Here is a 26,769-nt window from a genome sequence, read left to right on the forward strand (position 1 = left end):
TTGTTTGAACAGATAGGGATTAAAAGTTCTACCACAGAGGCATTCAAGAGGTTAGAAATATTTAATATAGATAAAGTTCTTCCTTTTTCTCCCGGATCAGGTCTTTGTGACATGGAGGCGGTGGACTAGTGGCAGAAAGTTGGACTATGGGCAGAGAATTCAACGGTGGTCTCTGGTTCGACTCTAGGAGTGACAACACAAAAACATACCTGGACGGACAACACCTGGATCTTTTCCCCACTGTCTAAGTGCTCCTGAGCAAGGCACCTTACTCCCCCAACACCTGCTCCCTGGCGAATCTCTTCAAAAGAGAGATTCGCCATCTCGACTGTATTCAGAGAATCTTTTCAAATGGAACTGTATTGTTTGACTCATTACGGTAAACCCAGCTTTGTAACTTTACTTTCACAATTCGATCTTACTACACATTTCACGCAGTCCTTTTGGTTTGTTTTATTTTTATTCATTTATCACCCAACAATTCGCATGGCGCTTTTCAAAAGCACAACTGAATTCGACACTATGTCTCGTGTTCCTGGGGATAACGTGCATATTTTCAAATGATAGCAGTCTTATAAAGTAGCTCAGTTTACAGTTATTAAACTGATCCTAATTCCACCTATCCTTAAAAAGGGAATATGTGCATATGTCCTGTAAAGCCCATATGATTGTTTGATAGACCTATAGATTGACTTCGAAACGGGTATTACATGCAAATACACAGGTGACAAGTCTTTAACCTCAAATCATCAGCTTTGTTTTTTGGAATATACACTCTCTCACTCTGTTAGTTTACTTCAATTCAAACTCTTTCCACTTTAAAATAGAGAAATTACACTTCACTCTAATGCTCTGAAGCATTCATATCCTTCATCAGAAATATTTTTATCTGAATCAAAGTAATGGACTGAGCGAGGGATAAAAATGTCACACTATTTGATTTATTAGGGCCCGAGCACTGACAGACAGACAGTGAAATTGTAACTATTATTATTATTATTATTTTGCAGGCAAATTAATTGGCTTTTTGATGGCTTTAACCATATATTATATTATGAAAATGTATGGATTCTGGAGGAAATTAAAAGAAATTAAATTAAATTAAATTAAATATAATTTTTTTTTAATTAAAATTAAAATGAAATGAAATGAAATTTAAAAAAAAAAAACTGCGCGCGCACATCCTGTGCAGATGCCTACTGCGCACATTCTGCGCAGATGCCGATTGCGCACATTCTGCGCTGTAGCCTTTTGCGCATATGCTGCGCAGAAGCCAATTGCGCAGGAATTGCGCACGCAGTTTAATTTTTTTTTTTTTATTCATTTAATTAAATTTCAATAAAATTATTTCCTATTTTTTTATTTAATTTAAATAGTGTAAGATATTTTGACATCACTGCCAATTTTAAGAGTTCAGTGTATTCCCGGCATGAAGATAGGAGAAAGTGGTGATTGAACCCAGGACTTTCTATTTGAAAAACTGCCTCTCTACCGACTAGGCCACACCGCCTGCTGATTCCTAAATAGAACTAAGCACATCAAGAATAGCTGCTTTTGATACAGACTTCAGAGAAAATATTTTTCTACTTTTCTCCATATATTTGACAGCCTTACTTAAAAGTGACTTTCATGTTTTTGGATTTTAGATACTTGATGATTTAAAATGCTTTTAAAAACCTATTGTTAGAGAATAACCCAGTAGTTTCCAGCCCTGACTTCTGACGCCTTTCAAGAATCAAGCTGCTGCTTGTTTCCATGTGATGTCCTGAGGCTGCCCCCTGTTGGCTGCTGGGTTCCTCTGCACTCCAGCTGCTGTCCTGAATGAGCTTTGCTAATTCAAGAATACTGCATAGTCACATGCAGTATGAGTTGAGAGCACAGCATCCTGGTTTAAATGTTACTATCAACACATCTCCTTTGGTACTCTGTGTGCAACAAGCTTACTGTGTCAGGGAGAAAATTAAAATTAATTACACTGCTACAGTACAAGCGACACAAACGTTTTGTACTAACAGGAGAAAACTCATATGGATGATGGGTACACAGCTGTAGCGATGGTGGATACTTGTGTATTCAAAACACATGAGCTGTTAAAAGACCTACCTTGTACATAACTAACCGTCAAGTAGATAAACCACAGGTCTATTAGAAGAATTTAGATAAACCATTAATATTCGAAGAAGAGAATTTCCTTCTCAAACAGAGAAACTGTCTCTGTTTACACCTTAATCCTAATATAGCTTAAAAACCCTAAGCAAATAATTAAATCATTTCAACATGCATCAGTACACATTCAATTATCCGAAATAGTTTTAATACAAAGTGTAGGTGTGCTATGTCAAGAAAAAAAAAAATTCTGATTCCCATCACTTGTGCACATGTCCCAACTTTCTGGAGACCAAGTATGAATTACGAAATGTGAGAATGGATTTAAAAAAAAGAACTGTACTTGTCTAACAGTGTATTGTATATAGGTGCATCATTGTCAGCTGTATAGCCAGTTACAGTTTTTAAGTGGGTCGCATCAAAAAGTAATTTCAGGTAAAATTGAAAAAAAAAAAAAAAATCAAACACACCTGAGCGTGGTCACTGGATGTTGTCTGGGAAATTAACTGTCTCACTAGTTCGACTCTAAGCTGCCAGTCTCTTCCTGTCTGACATTGGCACTGCTGTGGCTTCTACCTGGCTTTTACAGAGGTGAAGGAGTACTTTGCTGGTTATTGATGCATACTGGAAGGAACCCATTCAAGTTTGGTGTGGATCTGTATGAGGGGGACCTGTCCAATATTACTGATATTCTTATTTCTTTTTGATTTCTCAGAGAAGAATTAATGGATCTTCTTCTTATTGTTATTTTTTGAAGTTCATGCATGTTTAGAAGACTGTCATTGATGTTACAGAAATTTGGTTCTGATCAAGATAAAATCCAGATGTAGTGAATTTAAATGTGGGCCTGTTGGGCCTTGACAGAGATATGTGCTCTACTAGTTAATGCCATTGGTGAACCTGTGAGGTCTGAAGCTTAGGTTTGTCTGTAATAACAGAAATAGATGACAGCATGAATAAGCAGGTTGGTTCAGATCGGTCTGCTCATTTTCCTAACAAGTGCCCGGTTCAACTTCAAAGTCAACAGACGTGTTGCTGAGAACAGGAGAAAGAGCGGTGTTGACAACCACTGCTCCAGACCCGAATGCCATGTTTAGTTTGAACTGAGCTTCCTTCAATGCTGCTGCACTTGTGCATGTGATATTGTTGAACCGAACCACTGGAGGTCAGTCATGTGACATTAGCGCAGTCAAAGGCAAAGAGCTGCACTAAACTGAGTGATGTAATCCTGCAGCACAAATGTGAACAAACAATTTTCTAGAATGTAGCTACAACCGAAATGTAAGGGCACTTTGAGAACTCATGTGGTAACAAGTTAAAAAGAAAAATTGCTGCATTAATCAATGTTTTTAATTAACGCATTAATTCACAAGCTCAAATGGATATTTTGTCATTTTTATTGATAAAATAAACCTACAATCACATGATAAATGCATTACATTCAACTAGCCATACAACAGAATTCAGCACCTCAAAGTGCAGTGGCATCCATGATAAAACAGATTCCTATTGCTGAACGTTGTGCAGTTAAATGGCTGCCAGGATACAGTAGATTTCTTAAAAATCAATGATATGAATAACCTACTATCCTACAATATAAATGGAAAAATAAAATGAGTCAAGACAGAAACTGCCAGGAAGAATTTTTCTGTCATCTGTTAAAACTTCCTTGTGCAAACAGGATACTGGGATCTAAAACAGCTGGAACCCCCTGGACTAATTCATCTACATGTACCTATATTTCTCCAAAACACGCAAATCCCTTGATACATGCGTTGATTCCAAAAATATAGAAAGGTCAAAATATACAAGTGGCTTTCTACCCCTTTCTTTTATGACATGAAACACCCCTGGAGAGTATCACTCTCCTGTTCTGGATAAATATGGCACAGGGCAATTTCTGTAACTCATTAACTGTGTTAAATGTTCCCTTGCAACGAGCAGGACTTTGGCCTGTGTAGTCACCACATCTGTCCATGCTTCCTGCACACACACACAGCGCAGGATAACACAGGCCTTTATGTACAGAGAAGCTTTGAAGCAGCACAGTCACACGAGAGAAAAGCTGAAAGCAAATGCATATGTCTAAATAAGATTACAAATAAGTACTTCTTTGCCAACAACAGGAATTCTTAGTAGCAGTTTGAATGAACAAGAAATATATATATATATATATATATATATATATATATATATATATATATATATATATATATATATATATATATATATATAGACAGTGTTTGCCATTTCACTGTGCCTGCAGGGCCTGGGTGATATTCAGACCAGACCCAGGGGGCAAGCCCCAGCCATCCTGTCCCTGGTGGGTCTGCAGCAGACAGTACAGCTGCTTCAGGTGGGTCACTATGTTGTCTTTGATATCTGGGATGGAGATCTGCAGGCGAACGCTGCCGCTGTCAAAGGAGCGCGTGTTGTCCCCTGAAAACATCTCGCTTATCATGCGGGCCACCACTGGAATTACCTGCAGACATACGAACGGATTAGCTATAGAAGAGGGACTTACAAATGTTTAACAACCAGCATTCTGCTCGTTCGGGATTTTTTTTTGTCATGTAGTAAAATATTTGTATGCTGATTAAAGATTAACAAGTTTGAGACAACTAAACAACTAAAGTACAGCTCCAGTACTCTTAAAAACTTTTAATTATGCATTGTAAGGTGTTCAAACAGGCCCTGCGAGATTAGTTATTATCATCATCTTTGATAATCACAAATAATCTTAAACGAAAACACGTCAACATTTCTCACCTGCACCATGATGAGCTTCCTCTCTTTGGGTCTTCCATCGGGCCACTCCTCCCCGAAACAGAGGTTGATTTCAAACTGAGGGGGGCTTGGTGTCTGGCCACGCTGCTGAGCTATCACACCTACACAGCATGGAAACAATACTCCTTCAAATAAGTCCATTCCGACAGCATAATATTTAATTTTACAAGAGGAGAAGGGCTGCAAAGATTTAACTCAAATCAAAGTAGATGCCAAATTTCGTTTATCTAATTGTGCTCATTAAGCAACGGTACAGTGTATATTCGGCTTACCGCTGAGAAACGACTCCAGGCAGAACAGCTTGACCCTCCTCTGTCGCTCTATAAGATTCGGTGCAGTCGGGTTTGGAGCGCAGGGTCCGGACCAGTACACCTTACACTGGCAGAGTCGCACTGCGTAGATGTCGTGGCCGCTGACCTCCAGGATGAGACCCCTGTCCATCACGTCCAGCAGGCGGCTGGTGAAGACCCTCTGCTTGTCGTTGGTGATGTGCTCTGTGGTCGGGAAGCGGAGCTGCTCCAGGTTCACGGGCCCGAACAGCTCCTCCTGGTTGACCATGGGCCCGAGGTCTCCGTAGAACAGCCTGCAGCCCTGAGGGTTACTGATGTTCAGCGTGGGACACATCTCCTTCCCTCGGTACAGAAACTGGACCTCCAGGTCTGTCACTGAGTCGGGGACAGGCACAGGAAAGACGGTTAAAATCATGTTTCATGTGCAGGTAAAGTTATGCTTCGATTTAAAGCTTCATTTCACCCAGGACCGCAAAATTGAAATCTCCCAGCTATATCAAAAAGTTTGTAGATGGGCAAATAGTTTTTAAGCATAAATAAGACATAGCAACGCACATTCTCCTGAACTATGTACATGGATGCCGTGGTTTATTTTGAGTTGATCTCACAAACACGATTACTCTGCTGCTGTGAATACTGATATATGCTGTAAATAGTTCCCAACAAATGCTCCATTTACTGCTGAGAAACGTCAAAACTGGAAAATGGGGGGAAATACGCAGCAAAGAGCCGAGTCGCTGCAGGAGGACTCACACCTCTGTATGCGGAAAGGATGGATGAGACAGTTAACATTGAGAGAGAGATTAATGAGCACGTTGTTGGTTGTTGTCTTGTCACTCAATTTGCTTATAATGATGATAATATAAAAAAATCGACTGGTTTCTTTTTTTAAGACTACACTTGCTACAGCAGGTACCCGGGCACCTCAGCCTACTTCACTAGATCTAGAGTCGACTAACTGTCCATCCTGGGAGAAGGATCCCTCACTTGTGATTATCATTATTATTTTTTTCTAAAGTTAAAAAGTTTCTTGTAGTTTTTCCTCAACCTATAATCGAGGGTTAAGGATAAAGGATGTCGCACCCTGCACAGGGCTTTAAGCCCTTTGAGCAAGATTATGGGCTTTACAAATATAAAATTGATTTGATACTCGACGACACATGAAGAAATATGTATTGGTGCTTTTACGTGAACAGTCTTTTGGGATCTATGGATTTCTGCTTTTTTTGAATCTATACTTACTCGGGAGGGAACTAATCCATGTCTCTGGGGAGGCAAACAAGGCCTCGGTTAGAGGAGAGGGGTGCAGGATGGGACCAGGCAGAGGAGCGGGTGGCATGTCTGCCAGGGGTGTGGGTTGCATCTCCACATCCACAGGCTCCTCTTTAGGCCACATCTTCACCGGCTCCTCTTTGAGCCAGCCTTCGTTTGAATGGGGATCACTCATAGACTGCATGGGCGAGTCTGGGTCCTTAGGAGACCACATGATGAGGGGAGACGGGCTGGGGCCTGTTAAGAGAAAATAAGTCATTGTTTATTTAATGCATTTACACTTTATTACTTTGCTTTGCTTTTTTTATTGCACGACCAAAAAAGCATGAGAATAATTCAGTCACCATTGGATGGGTATGGAGGGAGAGATTCCGGCGTATCTGGAGTATCTTCCTCACCACCATCATCGTCATGTGGAGTCCAGGAACCAGCGTCTGAGGAGCCTGTTGAGTGACAGAAAAACCGTGTGAAGCGAATTTATAAAAAAAAAAAAAAGAGTATGTAAGGCATCACTGAGCATGAGGAAGTTCACTGATATTCCACCGGCTCTCATGTACCTTGGTTGCTCAGCGGCTGTGGGATGTCGCAGACGTCATAGATCTTCAGGGGATTCATGGGGACCTCTTTGGTGCCGTCGTAGAAGAGGTTGAACTCTCGGCTTTTGTTCAGCGCACATCGCAGCTGGGCTTTCCACTTCGCAGGATCAGGTTCGTCCACTCCCTCCTGGAACTTCCCGGTCTCCACGGCCCACGCCTGGAGGATCACGAAACAGGTTTCACGATCACAATCCGTTGATTGTATATATTTTACACAGGATCCGGGGTTGGATTGTTTTTGTAAAATATGGTGACTATGTGTAGCATTAAAGTTAATGGGTAATGATTGAAGTGCATAGACTTGGAAAGTATTTAAAGCTATAGCTGGAGTTACAAAACATTTAAGGGAGACTTCCCCCCCCACACAATTCATGTTCAATATATTACCTGATGTAAAAGTTAAAGTGTTCACCATTATTACATTTATATATATGCATCCATTTTCTTTTCTTCTATTACTTTTGTGGGTCTTGATTTATAAAAAAAGTCTCTATATATATTTATTAAGTCAAAACAGCAGTTTGCCTACATAATAAACATAAATCTAAAACAGCAGGATGCCTAAAAACACACACCAAGTGTTTTTTAAAAGAAAACATAAACTTAAAGAGCTTTTGTTTGACGTACATTTGGGCAAACAGCCATGGTAATCTGAGAGGAGTGCTGCTAAAAGCTGTTTCGCCATTATGCACCAGTGAGTTTATCTGCCTATCATAGACTGCTGAAATGAAGTTGCGGCCTGAACGATGTGAATATGAATACTATCCCATCTCCCCGTGGGTCTGAATCTGGGACTTGAGCAGTTTATGCATGTGTAGGTTTAAAATGGTGGTTCTGATCCAGAAATGTGCTGAAGATCAATTTGCTACAGCGATAGGATCAGATAAGATCAAACTTTATTCATCCACACAACGAGAAATTCACTTGTTACATTGGTAGACAAGTTAAGATGAGGTAGACAAACAAGAACATATGTTGAACATGTCACTTCAGAAAGAGATTGTATGGTATATGGTTTTTTTAAAGTATATTAATGATGCAAGACCAACCATAAACCCTTCTTAACAGTTTGGACTAAAAGCTTATGAGTCCTCTCTCTCCCTGTTTGTGTTGCAGAACCAGAGGAGCATATGTACATGTCCTGACTCAGAGTAAACAAAGTAAATCCCCCCCCGTGACATCCACAGAGTGTAACCCGTCCTCACCTTGAATATGGTGTCTTCATCCTCATGCTGGGGCGTGTGTCGAGTGGCGTGTTTCCATGGGATCCTGAAGCGCATGGCCTCACGGTCGAGCCAGCCCAGGCCCGGGTATCGGCCGCTGTCCACCTGCGCCACCAGCCATGGCTTCAGGCGCACACGGCGAGGGGTCACCGACATGTCTGCAACCCGGAGAGTGCAGCTCAGCTCGGGGTGGTTCTCCACCAGCTGTCAGGGACAGTTAACAAACACCGCTGCAGAGGGATTCGACCACAAGACCTGCAGGTCGCGACTCACCAAACATTTTAAAGCCGCCGCGACTTCATCATCTCCACAGCTTCTTGCCGGTTTGTTGTTTAAAGTTGTTCGATGCGAGAATAATAATAAGATCGGTCCGAAAACTTCAACAAAACAAAGCAGGAAACTAACTAATGACGGACATACCTGTGGAGAACCAGGAAGTGGCGGAGCTCGTTCCCTCTCGGCCCTCCGCGCGCACCGCCCAGGATATAGAAACCGTGCGCGTCCTCCGTGCCGCTCACCGTCATCGATCACCGATAATCGATTCGACGAGGCCCGACTGGAGACCAACAACAAACCAGAGGAAGTGTGCTGGTGTGGAACCAGCGAGGGGACTGGGATGTTTTTTCCACTCGGCTCGGTCCTTCCCCCTTTTCCTCACCGAAACTCAGGTACGGCCGTGACGTCACGCTGGGAACACACCTTACTCTTTAGAAGCACGTGGACACATGACACGTTTTTTTCTTTTTTTAACAGCAGCGTCTCATTTCATCATTTCACACAAACAATTGATTCAAATAATCATGAGAAAAACTAAATGAGCCTGACGTACCTAAGGGTTATAAATAGAGGTGAATCATTATCTATATAGAATAATCATAAGTATATATTCATAACTTCCACTTGGAATAAAGCAAGCAACCTTCTTGTCCTCTTTTTAATCTCGTTGAAAGACTAATTTTAATAATATGGCTTTTAACTGGATTTCTTATGTCTTTGTGTACGTCAGTGTACGTAAAGTGTTGTATAAATAAAGCTTCATCATTCATTCTTATTATACCAACGAGCTCTTTTTTTTATTATTAATTGATCTTGATCTCAGTGAATGGGCTGAAACAGAAGTGTGTATATATTTAGCTCTATATAATGTTTGTCACAAAGAAGAGTTTATATCTATACAACTTTCGCCCTGGAGCCGAAATCAATCTTTAAACTTAATTGAAATGTGACATTTATCATGATAATTATTGACATCGACAATTTTTTTTATATTGATATAAATATGTCCGTATAGCCTCCCCCTATAATCTGAAACCTCATTAATCGCATTAATTTGGCCTCTGTTCACAACTGTAGCCATTTTTCATCTAAACAGCATTGTACAGTTTTTTTTGTCAAATATATCAGATGCAGAGAAATTTATGACCAAAATAACAAATACATTTTATTTATATTTATTTTCCTCATAATAGTTGAGCCACAGGACCTGTGAACGGTTTGTTATGATCCCGTCCCTAATCAGACTCACAACAACCCGACAACAGTGAACCACTCCCTGAAACTACTTACCGCTTCAGAGCGTGTCAACATCAATCCATCCGTCCATCCATGCCTTGGTCCTTCCATCCATCCATCCCTCTTTTTCCTAGTTTCAGTGTACTTTTCTAAATGAGCCTGTTGCCGTGCGTGTATGTGTGTGTGCGAGTGTGTTTGTGATGTTAATGTTTCGCATTATGGGATGAGGTGGGTGGGTTGTTGTGTGTCCATAGACGAATTTGTTCAAAGGCTTTGTCTTATTAACATCTCTAGGGGATGTGTGCGATGTGCGCAGCGGTCCTTTATGGCAGTACTGAGGAGTCTTCAAATGTGAAAATACAGAAAAGTATATTTTTGTATCACACTACATATTTAAAGTTATTATATACTAACACTAAACAAACATTTCTCTGCTTTGTCTCAATAATATCAGAGTTTTTATTGGGAAATTACGTCCGTTGGACTCGGAAAATACAAGGAAGCAGAGAGAAGGAAATCAACACTGTACAACAATAAGGACAGATGAGTCACCTACAGGTACAATTTGAGGTAGTCAGAATCTGAAACACACACACACACACGCACACACACACACACACAAGCACAGTGACTGTTTGAGGAATTGGTGCGAACACGGAAGACTCCTACTATGAGGAACTATAAATAAGTTTTATTTCCTGATTTGATTTGCTTATGTAAGTAAGAAATCTGAGGCTGACAAACATTTTAAAATATATATTAAAGCTAGTGCTCAGTGACTACATCATATCAGACCTGTTCAAAAATGTTTGGGAAGGCTTTACAAAAGTACACACTTCTCTGTGTTGGTTCAAAGGAAGGATAACAGTCTACTCTATATAACACACTACAATCAGGTGAGTTAGCATCTCTGAATGCTGCAGATAGTTCATCATGTGTTTACTGTTAAACAACATGCAACAAGTTCATGCATATAAAGCACTTAATGGTCGTTGGACAGAAATCGTGGTGTTTCATTTCAGCTGGTGTTTATCAGAAGATTCAAAGAACGTGTTATTAACTTCATGCACCTGATACCATGTTTGTTTTTGGCTGTGAATATCTACTCATGTTTTAATCATATGGCGTATTTGGTCATATACTTTGCATTTTAAAGTTTGTGGATTATCCTGAAACCGCATTTTCACTCATTCTGCTGTGGCACAGTCATGTAAAAGTCTGTAAACAGTTGGAAGTCCTAAATGTTGGCCCTAATCTCTCCTTGAATCTTTTGGACTATGTGTGTCAGGTCCAGACTCTCCGTCAGCGTCTTCAGGAGCATTTCGTCGTTCAGGACCCCCTCTATGAACTCCTCATAGGACAGTTCACCTGGAAAACACACAAACATACACACTCAGCCCCAGTGCTTCAGTCTGAACTTGTTCAGTTAAACAAATCTCATCTGAAGATCAGTTTTCTGCTGTCCAAATCACAAACTCTCAGTCAATCACAGTGAGAGTGATATATTGTAAGGGTCTTGGGGTCTTACCGTCTCCATTGATGTCAATCTTGTCAAACACCATGTTGGCAAAGTCCTCTGCGGACATCTCCTGAGGGATTCCATTGATTGCTCGAATGGACTAAACATGACACAAAAAGAGAAGTTAAAAGCTGACTGGTGTATTGTTGCACTCATCAACCAGCAGATGTCAGCTAAATGTCAGCCGTGGGCCTCAGGTCGGAGTCTGGTCTGAGCCTCAGGTGAGGATTCCCCTGCTAGGTCCCTGAGCCTGGGCATCTCCCTGAGAGCTGAGTGGTCTCAGCAGGTTGTTTCAGGACAGTCCTGTGGGAGTTTCCACGATCTCTCACTAAGCCCCTCGTCAAGCTCTGACCTGACATGGAGGCTCATTATCAGTACCTTAATAATCTGAAGCAGCTCCTCGCGGTCGATGCAGCCACTCCCATCGATATCATACAGTTTGAAATACCAGCGGAGCTTCTGCTGCACTCCTCCTTTCAGCACCAGACTCAGTGCAGCCACATACTCCATGAAGTCAATGTAACCATCCTGCAGGGGGGAAAGACTCCGATGAGCAGCAGTAAATCACTGTCAGACACATTAATAGGCTATTTTTGCCTGTTGACCACATCTTTTTTGAATTTCTTTAAAGAGAAATTTCTCCCGAAGTGATGCAGTCACAGCCACGAAAAAATGATCTGTTTATGTTTGCAAGAGGATAGAAAATTTGTCCCGATAACCAAGCATCCATCGGTCTCCAGTTCCCGTGTGTGCATTAAGAGGATGCACCTGCTATGTGAACGACTGCAGGTCAGCTGGGTAAGTGGTGTTGGTGGTTTAAGCTCCCTCTCTAATAGAATAAGACTACAACAGATTTTCTATGAGCAGAAATAACCCTAGCAACCTTCCTCTTGTCAAATAACACTGGGGTAGAAAATGAGGCTGAATATGATTTAGCTCCCTTTTTCTGCTTATTTATTTCTGCTTAAGTTTGCCTTATCCAATATAGACAGAAAATAGCCAATAATTTAGGGAAACCTTGAGTATATGCAAATAAACAATTATTGATACTTACGACTACTTAGTCAACCTCATGAAAACCAGTGGGCTGAAACATGTAGGTGCATTTAAAATAAATCCTTGTTGGTCTTCGTTTATTTCCTTTTCTGTTCCCAAACCCTCCTTTTTTCCCTCTTTTCTAAATAAACAACTATCTTTGGATCACAATAAGGATGAAGATAATTATAATTTATATTTTTTGAAACAGTAGATTCAGCATAATTTTATATTTTTTTGGCATACATCATATTGATATTTTAACAAGATATGTACTTTAAAAAAAAGCCAGCTTCCTTTTTTTATTTTTAAGCAGTGTATTAATGAAAATGTGAATAAAACATAATAAACACTTCACTTCATCATTGATGAAAAGAAACTAACATACCTCATATAAAGATTCCTCTTTGCTACTGTAGCAACATTAGACTCATTACACTGATTAGTAAAATTCTTACGTCATTCATGTCAAACGTGGTGAACATGGTCTCGATGTAGGCGTTTGATGTGTCCGACAGATTCCTCAGGCCGAAAAACTGCTTGAACTCGTAGAAGGTGAGAACTCCGGACGGGCACTCGGTCATGAATTTTCTGTACCACTGATGACTCTCACAAGCTTGTAGTTCCTCCACTGTGGAGCTGTTATAGTTTCCCATGTCTGTCTGTCAAAATATACCTGTAACATATCCCATAGACGCCATAGCCAGGATGTGCTGCATCCACCAAGCACGCAGGCACGGAAAGTATGTTTACTGAAAAGGCTTTGCAAGTATCAGTGTGTGTGTGTGTGTGTGTGTGTGTGTGTGTGTGTGTGTGTGTGTGTGTGTGTGTGTGTGTGTGTGTGTGTGTGTGTGTGTGTGTGTGTGTGTGTGTGTGTGTGTGTGTGTGTGTGTTGTAGCCAATCAGCTTTCTGTGCGTCTGTATGAAAGCCTTCTGAAGTTCTAATCCACTTTGCTTGCCAGCGTATACTTAACTAATTAAAGAGAGCTAACAACAGAAACTAATCTTTGAGCACAGGATGACACCAGATCACCAAAAACTAATGTTTCCAAATATTATATATTATTATAACTTACACATAACATGTGTGAATCAAATATGAATCATTAGGACTACTCTTTATTCATCCAATATCTTTTTCAGCATTATTGTGTTTCATGATGTGATACAAATTTCCTCGATATTTAAATGTTTATTCACATAATTTATCACTGATATGATAGATGACTATTGTTTTATTCACATCAGACTATACGGTTTATTTCAAGAAACCATTAATAAGTCTGGGAATTGGGCTAACTAACAGAATCCTGTCTATATTGTGATTAAAAAGCTGTCCATAATGTTAATTTTTAAATCGCGATAAATCAGTAATGGTGACTGGTTCATTGGCTTTAATGATGGATGTTATTGATAATCCTTTTTTAATGTTATTCTTTACAAAACACGTTTCAAAGTGCTTTCTATGAAATATAAAGAAGGTTCCTTTTCATCACTTTTTAATGTCACGACAGGTGAAATATGGAGTTTACTGCAGTTCAGAGGGCTGTGGAGGCTGGTGCCATTCAAACTATAATACTCATCTGCAGCTTCTCTGTTGCTCCACACATTGACATGGACTCAACTTCAGCAGTAACAGCGGGCAAGTGACATCTAGTGGAAAAAGATAGGTAAACACAGCGGCACATTAGTCACATGGGGAGGAAAGCTAAAGCTGAAACTGCATTAACCTTTTTTCAAAATCAGAAATAGCAGTTCAAGCGTATAGTTCAAATACAATGTATGAAAACTAACCTGAGTGACAATGACTCATATTTAAAGTAGGCCACGATATCACAGCCGATGTTCTTAAATATCCTTTGCTTAAGTGCTCTCTCAGCTTTCTCTCAGGAACAACAGTCACTGGTTGATTTAGACCATTTCAAAGCTCTTCAATCTCCTGTCAGACACTGTGATGGGTGGCTGGTCTGTTTGGCTGGACGTGGCAGTGCTGAAATCATTTGATGTTATGGTTTGGAATTAACATCTGATGTAAACGTGCATTGTTAAGGAGCAGTTCACCCAAAATACAAGAAATGTTCCAACTATATTTATTCAGCTCTTGGCTTTATTTCCCCTGATCTGAAGATCTCCGCTTTCATCAGGGAATATAAAATGTAAAATGAGACAATGCACATTGAATGTCCGGTAATACACTGCTGTCTTAGAAACACGTTCTTCCACATGATAAGTTTGGTTCAGGTATTACAGATAATTCTATTTAAAACTCATTAATGATACCCCTGAGCACAGAGCTGAGCTGCATGTTCAGCACCGTCAGGCAGTCAAAGTATTAAAGCTCTTCCCAGCACATTCTTGACACTTCCGCCAGCATCAGACGGCACGGTGACGGATTCCGACCCAGCACGGAGGAACTGGATGGACCGGTCTGTTCGTCTCCAGGACAACTGAGGTTGTAGGTGCGACAGACACACTTGACAGAAAAACAGGGATTGTAGCGAAGAGAGAAAGAAAAAATGTCCTCCATTGAGCATAAAGTTTTAAATTGTTAGATTATTACCATGGTTTTAGTGGTGGTATTTATCAAATACTGTAAAAATGCCTAATGAGGTGAATATAATAATCTAAAAGCCCCATGTAAGCAGTTACAGCTTCATAAAACGATAAATGACATGAAAAGTCTCCCACATACCACAATAAGGTAAAGTAAAAGTATTAGAGAGCTGTACTGGCACCTCAGTAAATGTGCTTTTCAGTGCTCAGTTTGGTCTTGTAACAGAATGTCAGGTGTAAACAGACCCGGGGTTAACCTCCGCAGCTCAGAGGCCTCAGGGAACCAGAGATCTCCGTTGAGCTCAGCTGTACAGTGGGTGACTGGCGCTGTGGGGTCACCGTCAGGGACCAGCTCAGCCGGTGCTTTAGAGGATTCATGATCCTCTTTAGACAAGCAGGCTCTTAGCATCATCTTTACTGTTATCCTGCTTACATCGGTCACATGCTCCACCATCCCTATGTAAATATTGAATACCTATATACGGCGACGCAGATCTGTAATAAAGATAAAAAATGAACCAATAAAAAGTCTCTGTGAATATCTGAATCATTAACAAGATTGGCCCAGTAGAGGAAATACCTCCACCTACGTACTATATTTCACACACTGATAGATATCAGTCATGAAGAACTAATATTTGTTTTCTGGAAATTGGGAACACTTTAGAAAAACATGCCCTATCTCACAATGTTAAAGGAAGTAAAAAAAAATAGCAACAGCTGTATAGATGAGGTGGGAAGTATTTGTCTATTCACATCTTCTGGTCTTCTGGCTTTGAGCTGTACTTTGAAATAAAAGAAGATTTGATATCTTGTTTAATGATAAATGTTGTCGAATGAGCTTTTGGCTGAGCTCGAGTCTGAGCTGACACAATGCTCCTGCGTGTCTCTGCATCCATCCTGTTGTTTCTGTCAGCAGTCAAATCATCTGAATGCCAGTGTACCAGGACGTCCTTTGGCAGCCACACATGACCAAGTCATAACAGATCCACTGAGAGATGAGGTGGTGGCTCAGTTGCCCTCAATTTCCTCTTTTAATTCCTTTGATAGTTTGACTTCTCCTGTTTCTGAGGGTTACCAGAGATTTGCATGTTGTGGTTGTGATCATGAATCATTGTCCCGATAGTTGGCAAGGACACATGGACACCTGGTGATAAGCTACCACGGTATAAAAATAGCCCTAAATTAAATATTTACCAAACTAAATGTGTAAACACATTTTTAGTAGATGTAGTTAAAATAGGCTGTGATATATTAGATCCTTGGTCTAACCCTACCCTGAGTGCCATTCTAGTTTTAAATATTATCACATAATTTAACCTCTAAATGGGAGTACACAGTGGCACAAATATAAATACTCCTGTCAGAGTTGTTTTGAAGAGCAGTACCTTACACCAGGAGTTTTGAATGGTTATATATAAATAGCCTTTATGATAAGGCTTGCGTATTTAGGACGATTGCCATTTTATTGCACAATTACAACCACAAGACCAATATAACTAGCTCATATCATGTCAACATCTCTCTTCCTGTTCAAAGCCACGACACAGACTAACCCAAATACAAGTCGTATGTTTCTTTTTTATCAAGGAGCTGTAAAGAAAAACCTGAGCTTCTAACTGCTAATTCCACAAACGTCTGTCTGTCCGGCCATTTGTCTGTGGAATATATATCTCGAGAGCCTTTCGTGCTATTGACTTCACACCGGGCCTGTCTACTGTAAACTGCAGTGCAGAGTTTGGTGCGATTTGAACACGTGATATGTTCAATATTAATCAAAAATGAATGAACAGGCGACCGGCACTCTGTAGCTGTGTGCCTTCAGTCTGTGGGCCCAGTTGTCTTCTTCACTGCAGATTAACCAGGTAGGATTTCTATCTTCAGGTTTAGAACTAGGACCTGATGGGTTAATATTTGATTGAACTAATGGTTCCTGCCAAGTTCATAGACCACAGTGTCTTATATGAACGTGATGAGGATGAGGGTGAGAATCACTGCCCCATTTCCTCAAAGCTGAGCAGTATGACGCAGCACAGTGAGCCGTCACAGTATCTCACATTAAATAAATGAGCAGCATGTTCAGTGCGCAGGTGAGGTGTGTGCTGGAATGTGGCTAAAGAGAGGCAGAGCAGAGGGAGTGAGTGGGGAGTGAACACACACACACACACACACACACACACATGTTTGTACATCTTAGTTAGGACACTCATCAGCATATTGCATTCCCTAGCCCCTTACCCTAACCCTAACCATCATGGCCGGGTCTAGACAGGCATGTATGAGGGGGCAGCCACAAATCTTGAGGGGGCATGGTGCCTAACCCTAACCCTAACCCTATTTAGTTTGAGGGGGCACAACATTTATTTGAGGGGGCCAGGCCCCCTCTTGCCCCTGCCTAGACCCGGCCCTGCTAACCATCCAAACTAAAGGCCTTATCCTAACACTAACCCTTCACCTAAACCAAATTCTAACCCTAACCCTAGAGCCAGGTCTTGACCCCCAAACAGTCCACACACACACACACACACACACACACACACACACACACACACAGGGAGGCCTCATCTGTGGGGAATAAAAAAAGACACACACACACAAACAGGGGAGGCCTCACCTCTGAGGAGTGAACATGCACGCACACACACACACACAAACACACACATAAACACACACATAAAACACACACACACACACACACACACACATACACACACACACACACACAAACACACACAAAACCAGAGGAGGCCTCACCTGTGGGGAGTGAACACACTCACACACACAGACAGGGAGGCACAGTAGAAGCAGGGAGGAGGAGGAGTTAGCTCCATTTTCTCTGCGTGTCGTGGATCGGAGCAGTCAGGTTCACCTGCAGTCCGGAGTTGCACCTGACGCAGACACTCACCTGAGCTTCACCGAGGATTTACCTGCTGATCCAAAATGTCCCGGTAGTCTCCAGCTGAACCTGCACCAGTCGCCCCAGACCGATCGACCACCATGAAGAAAGGAGCGCTGCATTTTCTGGGTCGGAAGAACCGGTCCCTCTTCGACACCAATATCCAGATCAAGGACAGGGGTGAGTGTTCTCTCTCTCTCGGGCCTTTTGGGTTGGAACAGAAACACGAGTTCAGCCCGTTCGCACGAACCGTTTGCTGAAGCAACCTTTGTACTTGGTGTTGACCTCCATGGACCGGTGCGTAAAAGTTCCCTCAAAGTTCACTTCACCTGTAGACGTTATAACAACTCATGGTATTAGTGGCCCATTAAGGAAAACCTCCTTAATGTTGGATATTTTGAAGGACGTGTGCTGGTGAACAGGTCTCCTCCTGGGAATGGGATTCAGCCATGAAAGACCTGTAATGTAAAGGTTTTGGTCTACATCTGATTTCATTTCTGCATGTAAACTGCTCTAATACAACTTCAGTTAAAGAAGGGATTCGGGTGCAGTGGACAGCAAAGACAAAACATCTGTTACTTAATATTTCTGAAGAAACAACATGATAACATTTACCTCTGTACACACAGTTTAGATGCAGTTTGTGTGAATATAAGTGAACTGTCATCTCAGATTCACACCAAAGTCATATCTAATGGGGATAAATTATGAACTTTATATTGGAGATGAAATAGTCAGAAGATGTTATCATAGGGCTGGAAGATCAAAATTACATCACGTCAGGCATTAGAACCAAAGTATTTATTAATATTAAAAGAACTTGGCATAACAACATGATTCATACGGTACCAGCTAAGCACACAGATTATTGAAAAAGACACTAAATGTACTTTGAGTTGGGACATTTTGCCAAACTGTAATAGTACCAGTAAGTCTTTGAGATGGACTCATTTATAATTTCAATAGACACCCATGCATTCACTTAACATTAACTATTAAAATACCAAACCTGAACCACTTAAATTGAATAGCTCAGGAGAAGACAGCTTCAAAATGAATCACGCAGGTTGGTATAAGCTTCCTGCTAAACTGCTTAGTCCACGATACCTTTCCATTCTATCGGCGAGTTCAGGAAACCAAAGCGACCGCCATGCAAAGCTGCATGAGCGTGACCATTTCTCTATTTAAATCAGACTGGTACACAATAAGGAAGCTAATTATTTGGTTATACTGGTTCCATTTTCAGATTTAGTTTATTTTCCATTACCTGCGTGAGCATCAAAGGTATTGTCCTACAGCTTGAGTAATGAAAGAATGTGGGCAAAAAGAATCCATTGGTTTTCAATGTCAAGCCCTTTGGTTGCTCTTTATTCTGACATCATGAAACGTAAAGGCTGACAGAACATGGAGACTAAGTGGCCCTCAGTTACTCACGTCTTTCATCAGTCACTTATTGGACCAACAGCATGAGTGACGGTGGAGACAAAAGAAAAGGAATGTGCGACTAAATGTCTCTTCTCCAACCAACCTCAGTAACCTCTGATTGTATCAGTTAACTTGTTTTTGGGCAGAATGTTTTTCTCTATTCAGTTTTTTTATTCTTCTACATCTAAAGTTGGATGGAGATAAGTTTAACAAAGGCCAGCTGTCCATTTACCAGTTCCATTCATTGCAGATTAATATCAACTATGATAACATTTCGTAAATATGTTAATGTATAAATATCACTATGTTTATAAATATGTTAACAATGTATAGATATCAGTACAGTGTACAAAGACATTAACAAAGTATAAACCCTTTATCAATGTATAAATATAAGTACCATGTATAAATACATTAACTTTATATGCATTGATATATAAATGTTTACATATTAAATGCATTGGAATATCAATGTTAAGCTGTCAAGTGATGCAATTTATTATAAACAAAATGCAACAATATAGAATTCAATGAATGAAGATTGAAAATTAAAATGACTAGTATTTACATATGTTTACTTTCATTTCCTGAAGTCAATGACGAAAGAGTGCAGCTTCTCAAAGGGCACTTGATTTCTATTTGAACATCATTGTGTGATATGCTACAAGTTGCATCGCAGTAGTTAGGTTCACTTGTAACTGAGGTTTCTCTTCAACACAACACTGAAATACATATCAAGATTTCACCTGTGTAACTAATAACTATTGAGTCGTCAACAACAAAGCCATAGCAGCAGGTGAGATCACACGGTAGATTATCATCTTGACTGACAGCCTCTAAGTGTCCACTCTGGTATCTCATTACGTGCACAATTAGCAGAATGCACTAATCCTAGAGGAACAATGCACAGTTGGACAGTAAATAGCAGTTTTGGAGGATTACCAAGGTTACTGCCCCCGTCGTGAGTCTTTTCTCACCAAATTATTCACGGTGCTTTGAACAGAAACTTCGATGTCTGACATCAGTGTCCGGGTAATAATGCTCCGATTTTTCTACTTCCTCAGACAATGTGGAGTTGGTGCTGGGCTCACCAGCGATCCTTGAGTCAGGGACTGCCAGTGTGCGGGCCAGACCCGGAGTCAAACATCATGCCGTGAGTACTTCAGTGGAGTCTATGTGGTCCATAAACTGCAGATATTCACATTCATCATAGTCTCTTATGGTGAACTTGGATATGTCTCAGCAGTCTCCCACCTGTGATTTACCAATGTACAGAATACTTACCTTAGCTTACCTTTACCATGCATCAGCAGAACTGCACAGATACAAAGTAACTGACACTTTATCGTTTGGCAGAGTGAGTGTGCATCAGTTTAAAGATCCACTGTGCCATGACATGCGTTCGCCTAAAGCACTGGTCTAACTTAAACAGAAACACTAGAGTTCAGCTCAGAGCTGTGTAAGTTGAAGAGTTAAAACCTCACATTTACTCTCCTGGGATTGAGAATACTGAACTGTTTCCTTGTTGTTCTGTTATTCTGCCTTTCATGGTGCAACATAGGTAATAGAGCAGGGAAATAATATATCAAAAAGCAAGAATCAATGACAAAAGTTTAAAAAGCACTGAATAATAATAGCAAGTTAGTAAGTTATTCAAATATGTAACAGGAACAACTAAAGTCACTGACAAGAGGGGAACATGTCTCAGCATCTTTACCTTCAATTACCGAAGTCAGGGATGATTTTGAGTGACCTGTAGTCTATGGGAGTGTTTACATTTTATGCTGCTTATTACTTCTACTTCTACTTTTATAATATTTTTGTTTACTGGACCAGATGTCCATTACAATTATTATTTTCTTATCAGATTAGGGTTTTGCATAAACATATATTATAAGCTAATGAGATAAAGCACATTTTTAAAGATTAAAGCAGCTATTCCTAACCTTTTGGACCTATCAAAAATGATGACGCAATTGAAAACCTATTTAAATCAGTGTGTAGTAGGGGTCCCTTGTACAGAAGAACACTCATGGAGGGTATTCTAGTGCGTTTAGCTGATACTTTTTAGAATTTGAATGTAAGTGTTTATTTTGTAAGAGAGTATCTTTACACTGTGGTATTTGTAATTTCACTAACCAACACATGGATAGGGTTAGGGGTTAGGTTTATACAAGGGTAATAAGATACTGTTCACCTGCTGACATGGAAGCTTTCCCTTTAAGTGGTTTGCAGGGATTCACCTTCACTCATAACATCACCAGTCCTTACGACAGTTAGGCCTTCCATTATATAATGATGGTGCAGATATAAACAAAGAGCTCGTCCCTGGCCGGGTTCACACACCTTGGTTGGGAGTGTTCAGTGAATGTGTCTGTGGCATGTGTTGGTTGTGGCACACCCAGCAGCACATGGGCAGGACAGCTTAAGGCTGCCGCGACAGATGAATGTGAGTCATAACACAAGGAACAAACAGATGAAATCAAACTGGATCCTACGCCATCTTCACTGACACACCCTCGGCCGGAGGTGCAGTGTTCATACTTTAACGAGAAGAATCCTTGTTATTATAATAAAGAGGGGGTAGTTACCAGTCTATATTTACTGTCAGGTAGACGTCCAGCTGACTTCCCTGAAACCTTTTTGGAAAGTGTGATTGCAGCAAAACCAATTTTATCTAGAATTTGAGTAGTACATTACATTTCATTAAGCTGACGCCTTTATCCAAAGCGACTTACATTAAGTGCTTTGTGTAGTGTAGTAGTGTAGTTTTATAACATCTACGTTACGTCTTTATGTCATTATCATTATATCACCACCAGCCTATTTATTTGGACAGTATTGTGGAGTGAAACTAGTGTGAGATTAATGCTTTGTTATTGGATTAGCATATTATGCATCATCGGGCTAACAACAGATTAACATCAAGAGTCACAGCAGTAAAAGATGTTGTGTTGTTGGAATGATTTTCTGCCCGTTGAAGGGCAAATGCCCTGTGAAATCTCATGGAGCTGTTATGTGTCAACACAGTGTGTTTGTCATTGATTGTGTTTGGGATTTTAAATCTGAAATCTCTCCATTGCTCTTTCCCTCCTTTTTAACTCTCAGATGCACACACACTCCCACGCACAGAAACACATAGACACATTGGTATCTAAGTGACAACCCAACATGACCTCAGCCAGGCCTTCTTAAACACTAGACAATGTGATGAATAACAGGTGTATCCTCTGATTCACTCAGTACTCATCATGAGTATGGTATGTGAAAGTGTGAAAAAAACGATGACCTCCGCTTTCATGGTGACAAATCATGGAAATAAACATAAAAACATCCAAAATGCAGACACTGTGAAAACATTGAGAAGTAATGATTCAGATTACATTGTGTTATCTTCGGTGAAAAGCTTATTTTTACAGGTTTATTTAAAACTATTGTAAACAAGGCTGTGAACTGCTGTACATTAGGGGTCCTCATTATACCAAAACTTAGATAGATAAATAGATAATTGATAAAATTATTCGAAAGCAACTATTTTTCTCTTGATACTAATGATGTAACAAGTATGTACTGTATGTGCTAACCTGTTCACTGGGAACATTGAGCTCTACAGTAGCTGGAAACTGGTTTGTTCACTCAAGGACTCAATAGTTGGTGAATGAAAAATATGTTTTCAGTTCCTCCTCAAAGTTTTACAGAGAGTTTCACCTGTTCTTGAACCGTGCTTTGTTTCTTGTGAAAAACCAACAGTCTGACTATGTTTTCCTTTTCCCCCCCTCACAGTCATCTGATACTTTTCAAGGGTTTGCTGTCCCAACACCCAAAGTCCCTCTCCTTCCCCCTGTCAATGGTCTAAAGGCCAATGGTTCAGGTGAGCGTCCAACAACCAGATATGTACTTTAGGATTATCACAGCAAAGGTTAGAAATCTTTTACATACACTCTGAGGAGCCGGATCGTTTGTGATGCCGCTACTCAGTCAATTGCTTTATAAAGGCTTTATAATGTGGAGCAGGTAAATGTTTACGCAGGGAATTTCGCAATAGCCCTCCTGAATCCCTGAACAGTTTTACCAGCTGGCAAGCATATTTACAAAATGGAAGTGTGTGAATTTCTGGAAGGAAGAGAATATCAATCCTTTAATTTGAGCTGTAAGCAGTTCTGAATTTAAGTGAGATTCTTATCTTAGTTGATTCTACTATTATTACCATTGCTACAGAAAAGGGATCCTTATATCAAGAGTCTTTGTAGGAATTTTTATGTATTTCTTTATTGCATTTGTCACATACTGAACATATCTCACTTAGTTTATAATACTTGTATTGTATATGAAAGCTTAAAACATGGGGCTGAGGCACATGTTAATCCCTGAAGTTCTCCAGCCGTGCTGAAATTTACTCAGGATCTCTCTCTTCTTTCACAGGGTGGGAAGATAGGCTGTCCAATGGATCTGTTATATCTGTGCCTGACCTCGTGGAGGGGGAAATAATTGTTCCTCCTCCTCCCTCTATTGCACCACCACCTCCTCCAGGGACCTTTATCCCTCCTCCCCCAGACTTCATGGGTGACCTAAACAGTCTGGACCTCTACGCACAAAACCCCACTTTAATGGCACCTTATATGGACGAGGATCTAGATCTTTTAAAACCACCACCAATGGCTCCACCAAAGCCTCCATCTACTGGCTCTTCTGGCTCTGCCTCATCCGTTCTCAGTTCACCACCAGCCAAATTTCCTGAGCAACCAAATTTTGCCCCTGCACAGCCCCCTACTGAAAAGCAACACAAGACTAATAAGGCACCCCCTCCAAAGCCCATCAGACTGTCCTCCATGTCCAACCTTGAACTCCCGCCACATACTCCTGCCCCACCTCCCCTTGAGCAGACACCCACACGCTCGTCCTTTAATCCCCAAAACACAGCAAAGCTTTTCACTGTTCCTCAACACTCAATTCTCAGCGGGTATAACAGTCCTGACCAGATACCCAAACAGATGTTGCTCCTGGAAGATTCTGGGTCTGTTAGGTCGGCCCCAGTGCGTGCCCAGGTGGATGGGAAAGTCTCTACACCAACAAAACCGGTTTCCAGAGTTCCACAGGTGTTCAAGGAGAACTTGCAAACTACGCAGCCCTCTCCACCTTCCCTCCCTGCATCAAACCAGGAGACTACAAAAGGGACAGTTTTGGCACAGCCGGTAGTAACCAAACCTCTCCCGACCCCCCCTCGGATGTCACCACAGCTCCTGAAAGTGAACAGTTCAGAGACTAGAAGGGACACACTGGAAGGATCTCCAAGTCGAGGTCGTAAATTTAGTCCCTTATTAGATCGTAAACTGCGCAATCTGAAGAATAGTGAAACCAACGGGGCCCGAGAGGGACCTGCGGCGTCCCCCCTGGCTCTCTTAATGGCAGCCAAAGAAAGAGAGAAACACAGACCAACCCATTCTCTGTCACGGGAAAACAGTGCCAAAAAGAACGAGCAACCAAGCACAAGTATTTACCAAAGCGACTCAAGTCCCAATTCCTTTGTTGTCACCCCAAGGTCAAGCTCATCCTCTTCTCCTACATCTCAAGAAAGAATAGAGGACAGTCTAGAGTCTGCAACTAAACTTCCTGAAAAATCTAGCAGCCCTGCAATGGTCAGGGATCTGATGCAATCTACCAGTCCAGCTCTAAATAGGCTCACAGCAGCTGCAACCACACGAGCAACAGACCTGGATCGGCAGAAACACAACAGAGAGCAAACACCACCAAAGACTCGATCTGCCCAACCTGGGGTTAGCCAAGGGGAGTTAAGTTTGCCACTACTCCCTCCTCCTCCAGGGTTTGATGATTTAGAAGAGTTTATGGCGCCCCCTCCTTCCATCCCTCCACCTGAGCCTCCCAGGATGAAGCCACCAGCGCCACCAATCAGCCTCCCTCCTCCAGCTCCAGCTCCACCCCCTACTCCAAAACCTCCACCCCCAGCAGCTCCAAAACTCCCACCTCCTAACATTGATGTCAAACCAAAGCCCCAAATGGCCCCTACTCCGCCACCATCCAGTCTTTCTCCCAGTCAGGCCACACTACTGAGCATCTTACAAAAGAAGATGCTGGAAATGGACCACAAAATGGCCCCTGCGACAACGGCAGAATCCAGTTCTGATGACTGGGGAACCCCCCTGCCTGATGAGTCCAGTAAAATCCCTGTTCCCAGAACCACTCCGCAGAGCAAGAGTAACACTGTAGTCAACAAAGCAGCGACATTAGACATGCGGGAATTAGAGAGTAAAGTGGCCAAAAAGTATCAGGAGACGTCCTCGCTGAAACTCCCCAGCAGGTAAGAATTCAAGTGCTTAATCATAAGGCATTTACGCTTTAACTTGATGCCCAGTATTTGGGTGCAGGAGCCACTCATAATCCCAAATGTCTGTTTCTTTTTCAGTAATGGACGATCAAAACATCAGTATGGAATGACCTTTACAGTTCGGCCTGGAACCAAACAGCCTATCACCCCCCATTATTAAATAGGAATCTTCAACATGTGTAGAAATTAGACACATCCGTGCAATGTCCATTGCAAATGAATATATCATGTGATTTTGCATTAGCAGGTGTTTGTACAATGGGGAAAAAGAACTTTGAACAAATGAATGACATGAATGTGTTAGATAAATATGTTCAGAATGTCTCATAATAGTTATGAGAATGCTCAGTTTTAAAATATGTTATATATAAGTATTGCTCAATTTTCAAATTGCGCGGTGTCACTGTCATACAATAAGTCTCAATGCCTTATGGGTAATATTCATAGTATGAGCAAAATCTGTTAATACAATGCTTAACGCTTAAGTTATTCACAGCTTTAAACTTAAATCTACATTATGCCGTAATTTCAATTAATTCATAGATTTGTGATTCCCGATTGTAGAATACAATAATAATGTAAAACATAATTATTGTGAAAAATAATAATGTAAAACATAATTATTGTGGCTTGTGCTGTAATTGCCTTTCCAAGATGTGCAATGTTCTTCCACTGTTACATGTAAATTACATAGATCTACTAGAGCAAAGTCGTCAGTTAGTGTCGGAGCACGCTGATCTCTCAGTAGGATTGTTTCTCATTCAGTTAATGTTCCAACATTTGATTAAATGTTATATGCTGCGGTTGAATGTCTGTCTGTGTTGCGGCATTTGTGTAGTTATTCATGTATTTATGTTTGTATAAGAAAACTTGTATATTGTGAAACGCTGAATAAACAGTGAGGTTCAAAACCTATGGACCCCACTGTGCATGTAAAGGTTATGTAATCAAAATATTTAAAATCTATTGGTTATGAAGTAAATCAGTTGTTCATTTACATGAAATGTTGCCAACAATTCCTTAATTTGAAATTAATTCAAGCAGTAATTGCCAGACTTAATAAACGTCCTTGAGTTTTTGGTGCACAATGTTAAGTTTTTGGGTCAAAAAGATACAAAATGTTTTACTGTCAATGATTTTTTCTTCTTAAATCTTTGTTACCTACATAGATCAGATTAAGTAGAAGACAAACCAGTAATCACTAACTGGCAA

At 40.8% G+C, this 26,769-nt stretch overlaps 3 protein-coding genes and 1 long non-coding RNA gene across 8 annotated transcripts; 2 read left to right on the top strand and 2 right to left on the bottom strand.

Moving 5' to 3' along the window:
* Positions 1–3,487: 3,487 nt before the first annotated feature.
* irf6 (interferon regulatory factor 6) lies at positions 3,488–8,836 on the bottom strand. Of its 3 annotated transcripts, none has more exons than XM_053431511.1 (8): positions 8,695–8,836; positions 8,257–8,432; positions 7,013–7,208; positions 6,800–6,898; positions 6,426–6,692; positions 5,166–5,558; positions 4,876–4,994; positions 3,488–4,588 (listed from the first exon to the last, which is right to left on the bottom strand). In XM_053431511.1, exons 2-8 carry the CDS (start codon positions 8,428–8,430, stop codon positions 4,358–4,360), a joined length of 1,479 nt encoding a protein of 492 aa, XP_053287486.1. In that variant the 5' UTR covers positions 8,431–8,432; positions 8,695–8,836; the 3' UTR covers positions 3,488–4,357. The 3 variants fall into 3 exon arrangements, with proteins under 3 accessions (XP_053287486.1, XP_053287478.1, XP_053287472.1); XM_053431503.1 differs by having other exon boundaries at positions 8,257–8,478; positions 8,695–8,829; XM_053431497.1 differs by lacking the exon at positions 8,695–8,836 and adding an exon at positions 8,548–8,689.
* LOC128448763 (uncharacterized) lies at positions 8,424–14,259 on the top strand. 2 transcript variants are annotated; one of them, XR_008339797.1, is made up of 3 exons: positions 8,424–8,942; positions 10,241–10,682; positions 11,075–14,259. It is a non-coding gene; the product is annotated as an uncharacterized LOC128448763 (long non-coding RNA). The 2 variants fall into 2 exon arrangements; XR_008339795.1 differs by having other exon boundaries at positions 10,241–14,259.
* Positions 10,128–15,497, bottom strand: si:ch211-103a14.5 (guanylyl cyclase-activating protein 1). Of its 2 annotated transcripts, XM_053431529.1 has the most exons (5): positions 14,135–15,497; positions 12,799–13,993; positions 11,684–11,833; positions 11,315–11,405; positions 10,128–11,154 (listed from the first exon to the last, which is right to left on the bottom strand). In XM_053431529.1, the coding sequence occupies exons 2-5, from the start codon at positions 12,994–12,996 to the stop codon at positions 11,024–11,026; spliced, it is 570 nt and encodes a 189-aa protein (XP_053287504.1). In that variant the 5' UTR covers positions 12,997–13,993; positions 14,135–15,497; the 3' UTR covers positions 10,128–11,023. The 2 variants fall into 2 exon arrangements, with proteins under 2 accessions (XP_053287504.1, XP_053287497.1); XM_053431522.1 differs by having other exon boundaries at positions 12,799–15,497.
* Positions 15,498–17,740: 2,243 nt separating this feature from the next.
* On the top strand, positions 17,741–26,645 carry LOC128448771 (uncharacterized). Its single transcript, XM_053431546.1, has 5 exons — positions 17,741–17,969; positions 20,279–20,367; positions 22,998–23,085; positions 23,637–25,530; positions 25,636–26,645. The coding sequence occupies exons 1-5, from the start codon at positions 17,891–17,893 to the stop codon at positions 25,715–25,717; spliced, it is 2,232 nt and encodes a 743-aa protein (XP_053287521.1). The 5' UTR covers positions 17,741–17,890; the 3' UTR covers positions 25,718–26,645.
* Positions 26,646–26,769: the final 124 nt, after the last annotated feature.

The sequence above is a fragment of the Pleuronectes platessa genome, chromosome 2 (assembly GCF_947347685.1).
Source record: "Pleuronectes platessa chromosome 2, fPlePla1.1, whole genome shotgun sequence".
NCBI classification, from domain to species: domain Eukaryota; kingdom Metazoa; phylum Chordata; class Actinopteri; order Pleuronectiformes; family Pleuronectidae; genus Pleuronectes; species Pleuronectes platessa.

Excerpts from the sequence above, each read along its gene's own strand:
- LOC128448771 (XM_053431546.1), top strand. The coding sequence starts at position 17,891 with ATGAAGAAAGGAGCGCTGCATTTTCTGGGTCGGAAGAACCGGTCCCTC. Across the intron at positions 17,970-20,278 it reads TATCCAGATCAAGGACAGGG|ACAATGTGGAGTTGGTGCTG; the intron begins GTGAGTGTTCTC and ends CTACTTCCTCAG. Across the intron at positions 23,086-23,636 it reads TCTAAAGGCCAATGGTTCAG|GGTGGGAAGATAGGCTGTCC; the intron begins GTGAGCGTCCAA and ends CTTCTTTCACAG.
- si:ch211-103a14.5 (XM_053431529.1), bottom strand. The coding sequence starts at position 12,996 with ATGGGAAACTATAACAGCTCCACAGTGGAGGAACTACAAGCTTGTGAG. Across the intron at positions 11,834-12,798 it reads CCACGTTTGACATGAATGAC|GATGGTTACATTGACTTCAT; the intron begins GTAAGAATTTTA and ends TCCCCCCTGCAG. Across the intron at positions 11,406-11,683 it reads AGCTGCTTCAGATTATTAAG|TCCATTCGAGCAATCAATGG; the intron begins GTACTGATAATG and ends TGTCATGTTTAG.
- irf6 (XM_053431497.1), bottom strand. Across the intron at positions 6,899-7,012 it reads ACAGCCGCTGAGCAACCAAG|GCTCCTCAGACGCTGGTTCC; the intron begins GTACATGAGAGC and ends GTCACTCAACAG. Across the intron at positions 4,995-5,165 it reads CCTGGAGTCGTTTCTCAGCG|GTGTGATAGCTCAGCAGCGT; the intron begins GTAAGCCGAATA and ends CATGCTGTGTAG.